Source organism: Apodemus sylvaticus, chromosome 21 (genome assembly GCF_947179515.1).
Source record: "Apodemus sylvaticus chromosome 21, mApoSyl1.1, whole genome shotgun sequence".
Classification (NCBI taxonomy): Eukaryota; Metazoa; Chordata; class Mammalia; order Rodentia; family Muridae; genus Apodemus; species Apodemus sylvaticus.
This window is the reverse complement of record NC_067492.1, coordinates 10,151,139-10,167,559: the sequence shown is the minus strand read 5'-3', so window position 1 is coordinate 10,167,559 and position 16,421 is coordinate 10,151,139. Positions and strand designations below refer to the sequence as shown.

The 16,421-nt window shown below is 47.8% G+C and overlaps 1 protein-coding gene across 1 annotated transcript in view; it reads left to right on the top strand.

The window, feature by feature from the left end:
• Cdh13 (cadherin 13) overlaps positions 1-16,421 on the top strand; it is a 1,029,145-nt gene that overhangs the window by 1,011,201 nt on the left and 1,523 nt on the right. Inside the window, exons 12-13 of the mRNA XM_052167056.1 lie at positions 7,653-7,886; positions 9,213-9,434. Of these exons, the coding sequence (XP_052023016.1) occupies positions 7,653-7,886; positions 9,213-9,434 (456 nt within the window). The remainder of the gene's footprint in view (positions 1-7,652; positions 7,887-9,212; positions 9,435-16,421) is intronic.

The following is a 16,421-nucleotide window of genomic DNA, read 5'->3' as shown; positions in this document are numbered from 1 at the left end:
GGAGTACCAGGTCCTGTACAGGCTGGTGCCCTACTTCCTCCCTGGGAGCCACACCTGTCACACCTGCTGTTTGGAAATTGCCAAGGTTTAGCCCTTCCACCTCATATTCTTAAGACAGAGTCCCTCACTGGATCTGGATCTCACCAGTCAGCAGAACTAACTAGCTCACCTGCCCCAAGATCATGCTGCCTCTCCTTTCCCCTAGGCTGAGGACAGAGGTGTGCACCGCATGCCTGGCTTTTCACATAGCCCAGGGGACATGGCCCGAGGTCCTCACACTCGTGTGGCAAGTGCTTCACCAACAGGTCCATCTCTCTGGCCCCAGAGCGAGGATCCTGAAGCAGCATTAGGCTCTAGTAGAGCCAAACGTCCCTGCTTCACACCAGTGCTGTGTGGAGGACGTGGAAAGATAATGATCCCACTAAGGTCTTCCAAATGGCGGGCGCTATGAAACAGGAAGCTTTCGTCACCTCTGGAGTCTTCCCGTGGTCATCAAAAATGTCCATCGGTTTCTATCTGAGAGAATACTAACTTCAGGAGCATGCCTCATGACCCAGCAACTTGTATAAATTACGTTTCCGCCCGGCCATGAGAAATGTGGTGTGGGACACTATGCTGGCTAGGTTTATACCAACTTGACACGATCTGTATTCATCTGAGAGAAGGGAGACTCAGTTGAGGAAATGCCTCCATAAGGTCCAGCATAAGGCACTGACTTAATTCGTGATCAGTAGGGGAGGGCCTAGCCCATTGTGGGTGGTGCCATCCCTGGGCTGGTGGTCATGGGTGCTATAAGAAAGCAGGCTGAGCAAGCCATGAGGAGCAAGCCAGTGAGCAGCACCCCTCCATGCCTCTGCACCATCTCCTGCCTCTGGGATCCTGACATGTTTGAGTTCCTGCTCTGGCTTCCTTTGATGATAACAGTGTGAGCTTTTCCTCTCCGGCTTTGGTCATGGTGTTTCATCATAGCAATAGTGATCCTAACTAAAGCAGTTACCAACACAACAAACCAACACAGGTGTGCCTCACCGCTGTACACTAAGTGCACTTGACGGAGATACTGGTTTCTCATTGGCTAAGCTACGTCCCACCCCAGTCCTTCCCCTCAGTCCTTTGTGTGACAGACGGCTGAGCCATGGAGTGGAGTGGTTTCTGGGCCACTGAACAACAGCCCAAACCCTGGGTCAGAGGGAACGGGAACTTCAAAACAGACCTCCATCTGCCGTCGCTTCCTTTTCGATCAGCCCGAGTCTGAAACCATGTTGGGGTGATGAAGATTGCTCAGGTTGACGCTGCTTAAAGGATGCCAGTGTGGATAAAGCCAGGTCATCTGTTACCATGGCATCCCAACTAAGCCAGCTCAGCGCCCCTTACTGCGGCTGCCATTGGAAGTGGGGGAGAAGAGCGAACTTCAGCCCCCGCCATCAGCCTTGGAGCTGCCAGAGTACAGAGAAGTATCAATCAGGTTGGAATTGCTGGGTACAGTTTTGTCACCGAGAAAATGACTTGGTAAAATGACTCTTGAGATCGGGTGATGGGGGAGGAGTGACCGGAGCTGCGCTGAGTTAGCTCTCCCCTCCCAGGCTGTGCCAGCCCCTCACTTTAGTACCACTGTAGCCATGACACTCAAGGTCTCTGCCTGTTTTCCCGCCTGCCTCGTGAAGCCAATGCTGCTGGCCTGCTAGGTTGTCGGTTGTCGTAATGAAACAGAAGTCGGGGGCCGGGGGATGGCTCAGTTGAAGAGTGCTTGCGATCCCCAACACCCATGAAAAAAAGAAGCCAGGCATGGAGGTGTGTGCTTACAATCCCAACACAACTATGGTGGTTAGCTTTGTCAGTCTGACACGATGATCTAGGATCACCTGGAAGGTGTCTCGTTGAGGAATTTTCTAGATCAGCATGGCTAGGGGATTTAAGATTGCATACTGCATATTTAATTTATGTGAAATGTCTGGAATGGGTCATAACGATAGAAAGTAGGCTGGCGATTGCCCAGGGTCAGCAGCGGGTTACTAGAAAGTTAGCACTAGGGTCTCTTCTTGGGGACAATGAAAGTGCTCTAGAATCAGAGCATGGTGCTGGTTACATGACTGCGAATTTACTAGAAAATCAATTTGTTGTCAAAACCAGTGAAGGCTGAGAGAAAAGGGAGCAGTGCAGAATTGAAAAGAAACTACTTTTAATTCCTGTGTAACTTGTGAATCTAACATTTCCTTTCTGGTTATTATAGCCCTCATGGTTATTATAAAGAAAATTAGAAGCAGAGGAAGGTATTATTTTAATGTTCATTACCTGGGGAGATAATCGCCGCTTGGGTTTTAATATATTCCCTTCTGATCTTTCTCCAGCCATGTATACATTTTAAAATTAGGATCATGCTATGTTTTCAGTTCTGTGTATCATCAGCTGGGTATAAGGCTTACACATGTCCCTGGGTAATAAAACCTACCAGGAAAAAAAAGCCTGGTGTTTGGGAAGTGAGAAATACCCCTTTTGGCTAAAATTATGAATTTAAAAAATGGCATTTTGTTTTGTTTTGTTTAGCAAGCTGGTGCTGTATCTCAGTAGTGATGCATTTACCTAGAACAAAGGGAGCCTTGGGTTCCATCCCCATTACCGAAGAGAAAAAGACAGACTTGCTGGGCATGGTGATACCCTCCTAGAATCCCAGATCCTGGGAGGTGGGGGCAGCAGGTCCAGGCTAGGCTTGGCTATGTAGTGAGTTCAAAACCAGCTGTGCTGAGAAAGGCCTTCTCATAAAGGAAGGTGAGGAAGAAGAGAGATAGAGGAAGGAAGGGGGGAGGGAACCCATGCCTGCTTCTCACTTCTCCAGCTTCTGTCTGTCCCCTCTGCTGAAGAAAAGGCTTCTTTCTTAGGGATTAGTTTCCCCAAATCACGGCTCAGAGATTTTTGTTTGATTCCGTACCTGAAATTAAATCCTGTAAAAATCTGTACTATCCAGAACTTTCTGTTGTGGAAGAACTTGGTTCAGATGGTGCCATGTTGCCTCGGTTTCTATTGATAATGTTCTTGCTTTTGCCTTTTGCCATCTGGTTATCTCTGGTGTTAGCTGGTGTTGCTGTCTCTGACGGTGGCTTGTCTGTCACACAAGTCTCTGTATCTGTGCTCCTGGGAGACCAGTTCTCTCTGTGTACACAGGTATGTAGGTACTCCTGTGAGACCCGCTCTCTTGTGGTTGTTTTTGGGTATGTAGCTCTGTGGCCCCGATCAACTCTGGGTGCAGGCGGGAATCGGAAGACTCCTGTCCCAGGCTGCTGTTAGGTTCTCGTGTCCTCAGGGTTTCCGGCTGCTTCCTCTGAGCAGCAGGGGTGGTCCCACCTGTGCTGACTGTCGTCTCTGTGCTGATGGGTGGTTAGCTACCAGCCTGTGCCACTTGGAGATGGCGCGCTGTGGCAGAGGATGGTCTAACATAGAAAGTAAAGATAGCCCCAGACATAGTGGCACATGCCCGTTATCCCAGGGAAACGAGATCTGGTTCCTGTGTCTCTGGGCTTTCTAAGCAAACACTGGCCCTGTGTACAATTCACATCCTGCTGTTACTTCTAGGGGATGTGTAGACAGCTTGAGAGCTATCCCCGTTGCTAAGCAACTCCATCTGGTGGAGAGTAATAGTAGAGGTGTCAGCTCATGACCCATGAGAATCACTAGGCCTGGCCTTGGCACCGGTCCCCACGCTGCATGCTGCCCAGCCATGGGGAGAATACTGTCACAGTCTGTGTCCCTACGTGTTGTCGGTTCAGTTAGACGGGAAGCTAAAAACCCCAACTATGTCTAGAATGACTTAAAATACTACGATTGTTTGGCGGGGAGTGGAGGTAGAGATTTGGATACTGGAGAGGTGGTGACCCAACAGTTGAGAGTGTGTGTTGCTCTGAAGAGAGCCAGACTTCAATTCCCAGCACGCATATCAGGCCACTCCAAAGCGCCCCTGACTCCAGCTTCAGGAAATCTGCTGCCCTCTTCTGGCTTCCATGGGCATTGCCTTCACATATGCATACACTCACATCCAGAAACGCACATACGCACAAGTAAAAATAAAATAAATAATAATGAGATGGTTTGCTCGAGGGGCCCAGAATATTCAGGCTCATAAAGGCAGAAAGTGGGGTGGGGCTCCCAGGATCTGGAAGGGATCTGGTGGGTCAACCGTTCAATTGCTGATTCAGGTTCGGTGCAGAAAGGGAAGGAAGTTCAAATGACACAGGGGTCAATTACGTAACGGTGAATGTTCTCAGTGTCACTGGGCTGGGCACAAAGTGGCAGGTTTAGTGATAACTGTAACACCATTAAAGAATAACTCAGAGTAATAAAACAGAAAGGCTAAGAAGGATAAAGAGCAGCTGCTGAGATGTCTCAGAACCCGAGAGCACCGGCTGGTCCTTCAGGGGACAGGAGCCCAGGTCCCAGCACCAACACGGAGACTCGACAGCCTGTAACTCCAGTCCAGGGGTTCCGATGCCCTCTTCTGGCTGCTGCTGGCACCTCTACGCATGTGCACATATCCACACACATGAACACATAAATAAAAGGAAACACTTGGAAAAATAATGATAAGCCCAAATCTCCATTTACAGATGTTTGTTTGATTCCTTATTGGATATGACATTCTGTTTTTTTTTTTTAAAAAAAAAAAAAAGAAAGAAAGAAAGAAAGAAAGAAAGAAAGAAAGAAAGAAAGAAAGAAAGAAAGAAAATTCTGACAAAGAAAGTATAGGATAAAGCCGGACATGGTGTGCATGCCTGTAAGTCCAGTACTCAGGCCAAGGCAGGAAGATCACGAGTTCAAGGCCAGCTTGAACTGGGTGGTAAGTTCCACGCCGACCTGGAATACATAGTAAGACCTCGAAAGGACAAAACGCTAATTACTTAATTAGTTTTTGGGTTAATCACATTTAAATGTACAAGACAAAAGCTTATCAATAGGAGACGTCGTATACAGAAGAGACCTGAACTCACCAGTTCCCAGGGAGCCCATGCTGGCCTCTCTGCTGGGCACTTACAGCCTCTGCAGAGCCCTCCCTCCGTGTGTCTACTGTGCTCCGCGTTGAAAGCAGCCTTGTGCCTCTGGAATGAGGGTCAGTCGCTTTCACCAGGTCTCCTACCACCAAAGAAGGGACCAGAGTGGTTCACATGTCAGGGGTCCTTCCAGTTTCCGACTCAACCAATCCAGAAGCCCCTACACACCCAGCCACGCCCCACCCCACATTCAGGGCTGGGATTTGTCAAACCTTTCCTGAGAACGTAAGTAACCACTGGCTTCCTCCATGAGAGCTGCCCAAGTCTGGGTCAATCCTCGTCTATCCCGCGTGGTCAGCTCTTTCTGGTCCAGGATTCTTGGCTCAGAGGGATTTTGGCTCACCCAGCGTTTTCTTCTCACCCAAAGTAACAAGCTCTTCCTACTGACTTAGAAAAAGACATCGCCAGCTGGCTGGGCAATAACACATGGGAAATTGAAGACAGTCCTGTAATTAAGTTCATGAGAGGCCGATTCTTCTGGCCATATTTCAAACACCCGTAATGTCTTCTCATCCATTCTATCCAAACGACTTTACTTCATAATACATTCAGAGCGGGAGGAAAAAATATATGTAATGGATTCTTCTGAGATATTCAATTAGTTCAATAAAACGAGGAAAATAATTTTTCAACAAAGAAGTTTAGCCAAATGGCTAAAGCTGACAGTGAAGAACTGGCTGTGAAGTAATTCTGCTGTTTCTTTGAAGTTGTTGTTCTAACAAAAGTTGGTGATGCGCCCGCCCCGCCCCCCCAACCCCCGGGAGGAAGAGCCCGCCCTGGTGATTAATCACACGCATTCCTATTCCGTGTCTGTTTGTCCAGATGTTCGTTCTGCATCTGCCGTTGGGTGCTGACACATTTCAGTTCCCAGCAGACCAGGGAAGGCTCTCTATGTCCACTGCTCCCGCTTCATCTCCCTCAAGCTGATTTCTTCCTCGTTAATGGAAAACAAAACAGGACAAAGCAAGACATGTCTGGAACGTCCTCCCCGCACAACCCCATAGCTTCTCCTTACTTATGGTGGATGCGGGGTTTCACTTTGATTTGGGTTTCTTTTTCTTGTGGACGGAGACAGTTGAAGCAAGACTCCCCTGTAGCCCAGGTCTGTCTCAGACTCACCCGGGTGCAGGCTACACTAGACACGGGCTGTAGTCACCTGAGAGGAGGGAACCTCAACTGAGAGAAGGCTGCCATCGGATTGGCCTACGTGTGAGCCTGTGGTGCATTGTCTTTTATTGATTGATGATTGATGGGGGAGGGCCCAGCCCTTTGTGGGTGGGTCCATCTCTGGGCTGGTGGTCCTGGGTTCTATAAGAAAGCAGGCTGAGCAAGCCATGAGGAGCAAGCCAGTGAGCAGCACCCCTCCCCTCCATGGCCTCCAGGATCCAGACCTGACTTCCCTCAGTGATGGACTAGAACTGTAAGATAAAATTAACCCCTTCCTCCCCATGTTCATTTTGATCATGGTGTTTTACCAGAGCAAAAGGCCCCTAACTGACATCATGATCCTCCTGCCTCAGCCTCCCAGATCGTTTTCTTACTTTGTGGTTCAGCTCCCCGTGTTCTCTCCAAAGCTGCCGTCTGTCTTTGAGTTCCAGGAGTCTTACAGGCAACCTGTAGCTCGCCGATTTCCCAGAAAGCTTTCCAACTCAGCTCCAGCATGTCTCCTGAGCCCTGTACTTGTGCACAATGGACTGAGTCTGAGGGGCCATTAGCACAAACAGCTGGACTGGTGCTCCCTTGGCAGCCTTCGCTGGTCCTCTGATGCCCTCACCTGAGCCTCGTCACCAAGATGTTTTCCCTGTGCAAACTACCCATGTTGTGTCCCTCCTAATGCACTGTGGAGACTCTCCTGTATACACAGCTGTGTGGTGTCTATCACTGAGTCAGGTATACACAGCTGTGTGGTGTCTATCACTGAGTGAGGTCAGGTTGTCCCACCACCCCCTTCTTAAAACGGCATGGATCTTTATGTATATGGTTGGTTTGCCTGTATATAATCTTTCCATCACGTATTGCAGTGCATATGCAAGCCAGCAGGGGGCGACAGATCCCTTGGAAATGGAGTTAATGAGTCCTGAGTTACCACGTGGGTGATTGGAATAGAACCTGGGTCTTTTGAAAGAGTAGCTAAGGCTCTTAACCACAGAGCCATCTCTCCAGCCCCACAACTCCCTTTTAAAGCCCCTAGTGGTAGACATGGGAGATGGTTAAGATATTAAAGGCGCTTACTGCCAAGTCTGATGACCCAAGTTCAATACCTGGGTTTGGTGGCATGTGTCTTTAATAGCAGTAGTCAGAAAGGTAAGGCAGAAAGATTGTTACTTGGAGGTCAGACTGACCTATCTCCAAAACCCAAGGGTTTGGGGGGAGATGTGACTCAGTTGTAAAGCACTTGCCTTGATATCACACATGCCTGTGACACCAGCACCCAGGAAGCTGAGGCAGGAGGATCACAGGTGTGAGGACAGAACAGACAAAAGGGTCATCTTCTACCAGTTGAAACTGTTACTTGATAATGAGTATAACATACATCAGGTGTGGGTCCCAGAAAGTGACCTGGTAGACCAACGTCCTGCTACAGCAGTGGCTCACGAGTGCCTCCTTTTCCCACAGGCAACCCTCCTGCAACTGGCACCGGGACTCTGCTGATAACCCTGGAGGACATTAATGACAACGCTCCCATCATTTACCCAACGGTGGCCGAGGTCTGCGATGATGCCAGAAATCTCAGTGTGGTCATCCTGGGGGCTTCAGACAAGGACCTTCACCCCAATACCGACCCCTTCAAATTCGAGATTCATAAACAGACCGTCCCTGATAAAGTCTGGAAGATCTCCAAAATCAACAGTAAGTCAGCGATCGCAAATTGCCATCCTTGGTTCATTCAGTTTGAACTTCTGTTCTCCTTCCCATAGGTTCCCACAGGGGATTTGAGGGGTGTGTGTGTGTGTGTGTGTGTGTGTGTGTGTGTGTGTGAGAGAGAGAGACTGTGTGCCCATGTGTGTATGAGTGTGTATATGTGTATGACTATGTATGTGTCTGTGTGTGCATTGTGTGTGTATGTGTGTCTGTGTGTCTGTATCTGTGTAAGCATGGCTGCTCTGCCTTCTGTTTCTTCCTTTTTTCCATCACCTTAGACAGCATGTCCTCACTCTAGTGATTACTGTGTCCCTAGCATTCCCTGGGCCACGTGGTGCTCCTTGTGTTTCTACCAGAGTGTCCAGCTCTTTGTCCTTCCTCTTCCCTTTTTGCTTTAAACAACACAAGAATAGACAGACTGACAGATAATAGGTGATAGATAGATAGATAGATAGATAGATAGATAGATAGATGATAGTAGTTAAGTGGATGGATAGATGGATGATAGATAGATATAGATAGATAGATAGATAGATAGATAGATAGATAGATAGATAGATAGATAGACCAGGTTAATGCTCTAGCAAGCTTGGACATCTTTAGGCTCTTCACGGTAGCTTTAGGCAAAGAGTTTCAACCTGCTTTGTCAGACTGAACAACTCCATTTTCTTGATCACCCAGGAGTGCAGTAGATCCAGGGCTCTCTCCATTGCACACTACAGACTTCCTTCTACTTAGCTCAGCCTTGATGGTGGCCCCAGTCTTCATCATTGACTTCGATACTATTGCCATGTGCCCCTCTCTCAAGATGACTGCCACACTCAACCTCTCTCTGCCCCTGTCTTTCCACATGGGTGGGTAGACTTGAAAATGTGACCCACCACTGACCACCGGCCTTACTAATTATGAAGTGCTTTTGATTCCTGGTATCCTACCCACTTTCTCCCCAGTGTGAACTGATTTTGTCTTATCTTCAGTGATGAACTTCTGCTACAAATGCTATCAGAGTTCACTTTTTGCACCAGTGATAAAAGGGGGCTGTGGTGGAGGATGAGACTGTATTGTACAGCTGAGCATAGGAATTTCTATTTAAGAAAGTCTAGAGTCCATTGTTACAGCACCAAATTACAGAACCTGTTCTAATGAAGACATTATCTCTGAAACATCCATCCCATGAAGCCTGTTGCCACTGAGTGTTAATACATTTCATTCTGACATACTTATAACTAAAAGTTACCTACACACAGTGACTTCTGTGCACACCAAGGTCCCCAAACGTGAAGGCTTCTCTCACAAGGACTTCCTGTCTTGCAGACACCCACGCCCTCGTGAGCCTTCTTCAGAATCTGAACAAGGCGAACTACAACCTGCCCATCATGGTGACGGATTCAGGGAAGCCACCTATGACGAACATCACAGACCTCAGGGTGCAGGTGTGCTCTTGCAAGAACTCCAAAGTGGACTGCAACGGGGCGGGGACCCTGCCCCTCAGCCTCAGCCTGCTGCTGCTCCTCTCGCTCCTCAGCTTATTGTCAGGTAAGACTGCTTTGCTCCAGCACGCTTGCGCGAGTACCCGTGAGCTTCCAAGGGAAGTCTGTCTCCAACATCTTTTTTTTTTAAGGTTTATTTATTTATTATATGTAAGTACACTGTAGCTGTCTTCAGACACTCCAGAAGAGGGCATCAGATCTCATTATGGATAGTTGTGAGCCGCCATGTGGTCGCTGGGACCTCTGGAAGAGTAGTAAGTGCTCTTAACTGCTGAGCCATCTCTCCAGCCCTGTCTCCAATATCTTTAGCTGGTGTCCTTGTGGTTGGAACTCTCACATCTAAAACTGTTCCAGCCAATGTTTAAAGGTGTCTGGGTGCTCGCCTGCTAGCTGAAGGAGAGGCTGAAAGAGGCTCTGCTATTTTGCAAACCAGGCAACAAGCAAAACCTCCTATCGATGCCACTTTTCTGAAACTAAATGCACCAAAATTGGCCAACTGGTCTACCACAAATGCAAGCTATTCCCCTCCTACTTTGGATGTCAAATGTCCTGTACAGGCTCATGTGTTTGAGTACTTGGTCCCCAGGTGTTGATACTGTTTGAGGAGGTGGGAACTATATAAAAGAAATAGGTTGCTGAGGAGAGGGACTGACCTTGGGGGTTATTATGCCTCATCTGTGCTTCCAGCAAGAGCTCTCGTCTTCCTGGTTGACCCCTTGTAACAGTGCCTCAATGCTGTTGCTTCAGGCTGAGCCCTGGGTTGCACTGACTGGTAAACTATATCCCCTGAACTGTGAGCTGAAATAAGCCCCTCCCTCCTTCCCTGAGTTGTTTCTAGGAGGTATTTTGGTCCCAGTGAGGAGAAAGGTAACTCACACAGAGCACTTGTAAAGGTTTCCATCGGACGAAGAGGAAGGTTGGGCTGTAGGAAGATTACATTTGCCCAAGCACGATGGTGGTTAATCCTCTGCTCAACCCAAACCCACAGGAACAAGGGCCCTGAGTGTGAGGTGCTGAGGGAAAAGGCCAGGGATGAGGAATAGAGAAGGCAAAGCTGCAGCCAGGAGATCGCCTGCGCCACGCAAGAGTTTATAAAGTACAGCGTCTTACATGCTATGTGTAAGGGGAGAGAGTCAAGGTCCTCGGAGATCTAAATCAGATAATGCTGGCAAAAAGAACACAGGAAACCTCAGACTCAGCTGCCATAGGACTGATAACCATAGCCCTTCAGAGAAGAAAGCCAAGTTCCCAGGAACAGAAACCTTAACTCCTTTGAGGCACCAGACCCAGACCAAGACACAGACACAGATACAGACACAAACAAACCCAGCCCAGACACAGACAGACAACCCCGACAGAGACACAGATGACACAGACAACACAGACACAGACCCAGCCCAGACACAGACAGACAACCCCGACAGAGACACAGATGACACAGACAACACAGACACAGACCCAGCCCAGACACAGACTGGATCTTATCAAGTCTGCCCCCTCCACCCCCAGCAAGGACAGAAAGCTGGTATTCCCTTTGTTCTTTTATCAAGGCCTCTGAGAAAGCCTTGGACCAGTCTGGCTTCCAGCATTTAATAGATCTAATGTTGGTGTCTTGCTTTTAATCCCAGCACTCATAAGGCAGAGGCAGGTGGAGCTCTGTGAATTCAAGACTAGCATAGTCTACATAGTGAGTTCTAGGCCAGCCAGGGCTACACAGTGAGACCCATTTCCCAAAAAAAATAGGAAGGGAGGGAGGGAGGGAGGGAGGGAGGGAGGGAGGGAGGGAGGGAGGGAGGGAGGGAGGAAGGAAGGAAGGAAATAGTATTTATAACTTATGCTTCCTATGCTTAAGCATAGTATGCTTATGCTAACTATTATGAAATAGTTATTACCTGTATAACTCTGATACAATGACACATCACTTTGAAAAAATTTTACTAGGCTGATATCTCAGTTGGGGTTTTATTGCTGTGAGGAGATACCATGACCATGGCAACTCTTTTAAAAGAAAACATTTAATTAGGGCTGGCTTACAGTTCAGAGGTTTAATCCATTGTCATCATGGCAGGAAATACAGCAGCATGGAGGTCAACATGGTGCTGGAGAAGAAGCTGAGAGTTCTACATCTTGATCTGTAGGCAGTAGGAGACCGTGTGCCACATTAGACCTAGCTTGAACATAAGCCCGCCCCCACAGTGACACACTTCCTTCATCAAGGCCACACCTCCTAATAGTGCCACTCCCTATTGGCCACTCATTCAAACACATGCGACTATGGGGGCCCTTGCTATTCAAACCACCTCAGCTGAGTAACATAAATCAGAGAGAAGTGAACGTGCACTGCCAGACTCTCCTGTGGGGCAATGTTGGTCCGGTTTTAACCTTGGCAGTTGTTTACATCAGCTTCTGCCACCCACAAGGCTCTGGAGCCCTGGAGTTTAAATTTTGAGAAATTGCTGGTATGATCACAGAATGAAAATTTGGTAGAGGGAACACAGTGTGGTACGTCCTGGTGACAGGGTAGGCAGGTCACATATTTTGACATCTGACATCTGCAGTGTTTGAAGCTCTGCGGGGAACCAGAGTTCTGTGGGTAGAGCGCAGGAAGGAGATCCTGACAGTGTGTCACTGGCTGTCTGTGCTCTGAGTCTCCCAGAGACATGTCATCAGCCCTCCTCCCACCCATCTCTGGTGACTGTGCCATCACCACCCACAGTCCTCAAGGCTCCAAGTCCTCCAGCTCCGTTCCTGCCCCTCATTGGTCATTTTGTCTTCACTTGTGACTGTGATGAATTTGTTGTCTTCCTGACTCAAGAGAGTTTGAAGGAGAGATGGATACTCTCCTAAATAGTCTCTGTCAATCAACAGATAAAGGGCTGAGGGTGGTACTGGAGACAGAGGTGGAGAAGTTAGAAAAGACTGTAACACTCCATCCGGCTTCATATGAGATGGGACACCAGAAAGCAAGAGCAGCGGGTACAGTAGAAGCCTTGCTTTGCTGGCAGTCTTAGCCCTGATTCTGGGGATCTGGATAATCTCTTTCATGCACAGACAACCCATACCCTGACCCTACTTCATTTGAAACCCCAATGCTGGAGGTGTGGCAGGGGGCCACTAGAGAACAGCTTGCATGCTGTAAGGAAGCTGAGAGCGGGAGGCTGGCTCAGTAAAGAGCTAGGTTTGCAAATATGAAGTTGTAAGTTCAATTCCCAGAACTAACAGTTAAAAGAAAAAAACAAACAAACAGCCAGGATCAGCAGCTGCCACACATTTGTGGTGCTTGGCAGAGGAGGCAAGAGGCTCCCCAGGACTGATGGGCAGTCATTCTAGACCACACGGCAAGTCCTGGGCCAGTGAGAAACCCTGTCTCAGAGAGAACGATGGGCAGCATCTGAGGAATGACCCCTGAGGCTGTTTTCTGGCCTATGGACTCCCATACTCATGACAATGGGATACGTCCAAAGGAGCCGGAGAGAGGAGTCTGCGGCTAAGAGTGTTTACAGTTGTGTCAGAGGATAGAACTGGGCTCCCAGCTCCCACATCAGACAACTGGAAACCACCTGCAACTCTAAGGGATTTGTCTCTCCCTTCTGGCCTCAGTGAGTACACACACACACACACATGTACACATGCATGTACACACAGATGCACATACATATACAAACACATACATACACACATAAACACACATACACACATGTACACATGCATGTATACACACATGAATACATGCATGTACACATAGATACACACACATGACTATACACATGCATGTACACACAGATACACATACACACAAGAGCATACATGTACACACACAGAAACACATATGGACTCACACACCAGCTCTAAGGGATTTGTCTCTCCCTACTGGCATCAGTGAGTACACACATACATACACACACACACACACATGTACACATCCATGTATACACAGACACACACATGAATATGTACATGAATATGTACATGCATGTACACATACACACAGAAACACACACATACATACATACACAATACAGAAATACAACATGCACTCACATACACTAAAATCAAATATTTTTCTTTTTTTAACAAAAAAGAGCAATTTCTTTTTTAGAAAGTTTAAAGATGAGCCAAAGACAATCTTTTTTTTTCATTTAATCTCTATTAAGATGTTATTCCCATTTTTTAAAATCCAGTTTAAGCGAATGTTGGTGGCTGTACCCAGCTGCCAGACACACTGTAATGGGGGCACTCTCCTTGCTATTGACCCCTCCCTGAATCCAGGGCTCACCCCAGCTGCTTTTCCTAATGACAGGTTTGCCTTTCTCTAGACTTTCCTAGAGTGCCTTTATACCTTGCTCCCTTCTGCTGTGAGATGTGCCTGGGGCACAGGGACGACCCTAAATTACAGAGGCCACACAGAAAGGCTGTCCTCTGCTGGCAGCCGATGCCAGGCAGGCTGTGCAGGGACACTGTGGTTCTTTAAGGCCATTTGACTTTAGGGACACTGATAGCTGATCCTCAAGGGATTTCCTTGTGCCACAAACACGGCATCAAAATGCTCTGCATAAATTATATAAATTACCACATGGAACCATCCCAGCAGCCCCAGGAGCTGGGATCATTTACATGATCATCTAAATTGACTTAAAACAGGGATTGGAGACTATCTTTTGAAAACAAAGGGTTGCAGGCTAACTTAATGGATTTTACTAGGCCCCCATTTTTTTTTTTTATTTTAGCCAATGTCCCCTAAGGAACAGCTAGCAATGTCTAGAATTACTTCTCACTGGTCGTGACAAAGAGGACACTGCTAGTGGCATCCAGTGGAGAGAGGTGGGAACAGGGCTAAAGGTCCTCCAAGCATGAGATGGGCGGCACCTGCCGAAAGAGCTACCTGGCCCCAAATGTCCCGTGTGGGCACCAAAGCTGAGGAGTCTGCCTCAGGTCCTCAGCACGCACTGGAACTGGGAGAATGGCAGCAGCTAGATGGCTGAGTGGCTTTTGATCACTTAAAAACCCAAAGGGGACAGGTCTAGAAAGACGGCTTATTCCACAAGTGTTTACTGCACAAGCCTGAGGAGCTGAGTTCGAATCTACCCCCCACTCACATAAAATACTAGGTGTAGTGGTGAATGCCCTTATCCTGGTGGGGCATGCCTTTTTCCCAGTGCTGGGAATACGGGGACAGGGGGATCTGGGGAGCTCGCTGGCCAGCCAATCTAACTGAGGCTGTATGACCCAGGTCAGTGAGAGTCCCTGAGGTAAAGAGCAATTGAAGATGACACCTGACTATGACCTCTGGGGCCTACACACACACACACACACACAGAGAGAGAGAGAGAGAGAGAGAGAGAGAGAGAGAGAGAGAGAGAGAGATACACAAATGGATGTACACATATGTGTACAGACAAATGCACAAACATACTAAAAAAGACTTTGTAGACAATCTGAGCTGGACAGGGCAGCTCACACTGTTACCCCAGCACTTGAGAGGCTGAGGGACTGAAGGCCACCTTGGGCTCCACCATGCGTTCTGTGCTGGCCTGTCCTATGTGATACCCTGCCTCCAAACAACAACAGATGCAAAGAACAACCTTAGTACATGTCTTCAAAATAGTTACGATTTACAACCATCTGGCATCAGACCCGAGCACAGTCAGGAGGTAAAGACCACCTCAGGGTGAGCTGCTGGGCAGAAGCTCCTATCCTCAGTGGGTCCTGGTTAGAGGCAGACCCAAAGCATCTCTGAAAGAGCTGACCAGGCCCAAATGAGTGACAGACTGTGGGTGGGCTGCTTCTCTCCTCCATGGCACCAGACTCTGTAACACAAGTTCAAGAAAGAGAGGGCTTTAGCAATGACGGCATTGTTTCCTGGGCCTGGTGAAACCCCCATCTGGGCTGGAATCAGCATAGTTCATGCTGGAGTCACATGGACATGGGAATGCTTGCAGACAGAACTAGCAAAAGGAACTGGATCTGGGCATCCTGGGGACAAAGGTCCTCCCTGCTCACAAGGCTGAGATGAGTAGAGAGAGCCCTCACGGATGGCATGGCATAGGGGCATGGACAGGAACTGGGATGCTGTTACACTCGCCATTGATGGGTAGGTACCACTTGTGGGGCGTGTCCTATCATCTTTGGACGATGGAGCTGCACACCTGTGGATGGCCAAGTAGGACATCCAAAGATGTCCTCTCCTCGTTCCCCGGAGCTAATGAACAAGTCACATCATTTGACAACAACACCTTGCTGACTTGATTAGGCCGTGTGTCTTGAGATGGGAAGATAAACACCCTGCATTAGTAGGACCAGCCTGATGTAACCGCAGTCTTTACAAAAATGCTGAGGAGCAGTCATGTGAGGATAACAGGGAGGTAGAGGCAGGGAAACAAGATACCACACTGCTGGCTTTGAACTTCAAGGAGTCACAGGCTACATCTGCTTCTAGATTGGAAGCTAGTGAGGAAGTGACTCTTTTTCTAAAGCCCCAGAGAAGAATGCAGGCCTGGCCACACATTGGCACTAAATCCATGAGACTCGTTTCACGTTTGTGACTTCCAGAACTGTCAGGGGATCCATGTGTGGGATCCAGGTTCATGGGACTGTGGTTACTTGTTTTGTCAGTAATGGGAAATTAATCTGGTGTTTCAAGAACTACCAGTGAGTCCTTCACTCTGTGGCAGAATATATATATGGTCATATAGATGATTGGTGGATAAATAATAGGTAGGTAGATAGACAGACAGATAAGAGATGGAGAGATTAGATAGATAGATAGATAGATAGATAGATAGATAGATAGATAGACAGATAAGGATGTCTGTCTGGTTCATTGAAGATAGACAGATGATTGATTAAGGATAGATGTTAGGTAGATAGATGTCTGATTGACAATAGATCTGTCTGATTAATGATAGAAAGAGGTCTGATAGATTAAAGATAGATAAATGGATAGATAGATGATTAAGAGTCAGGTAGATAAATGGATAGATAGATAGATAGATAGAGGATGGATGGATGGATGGATGAAAGAGAGAGAGGTGTG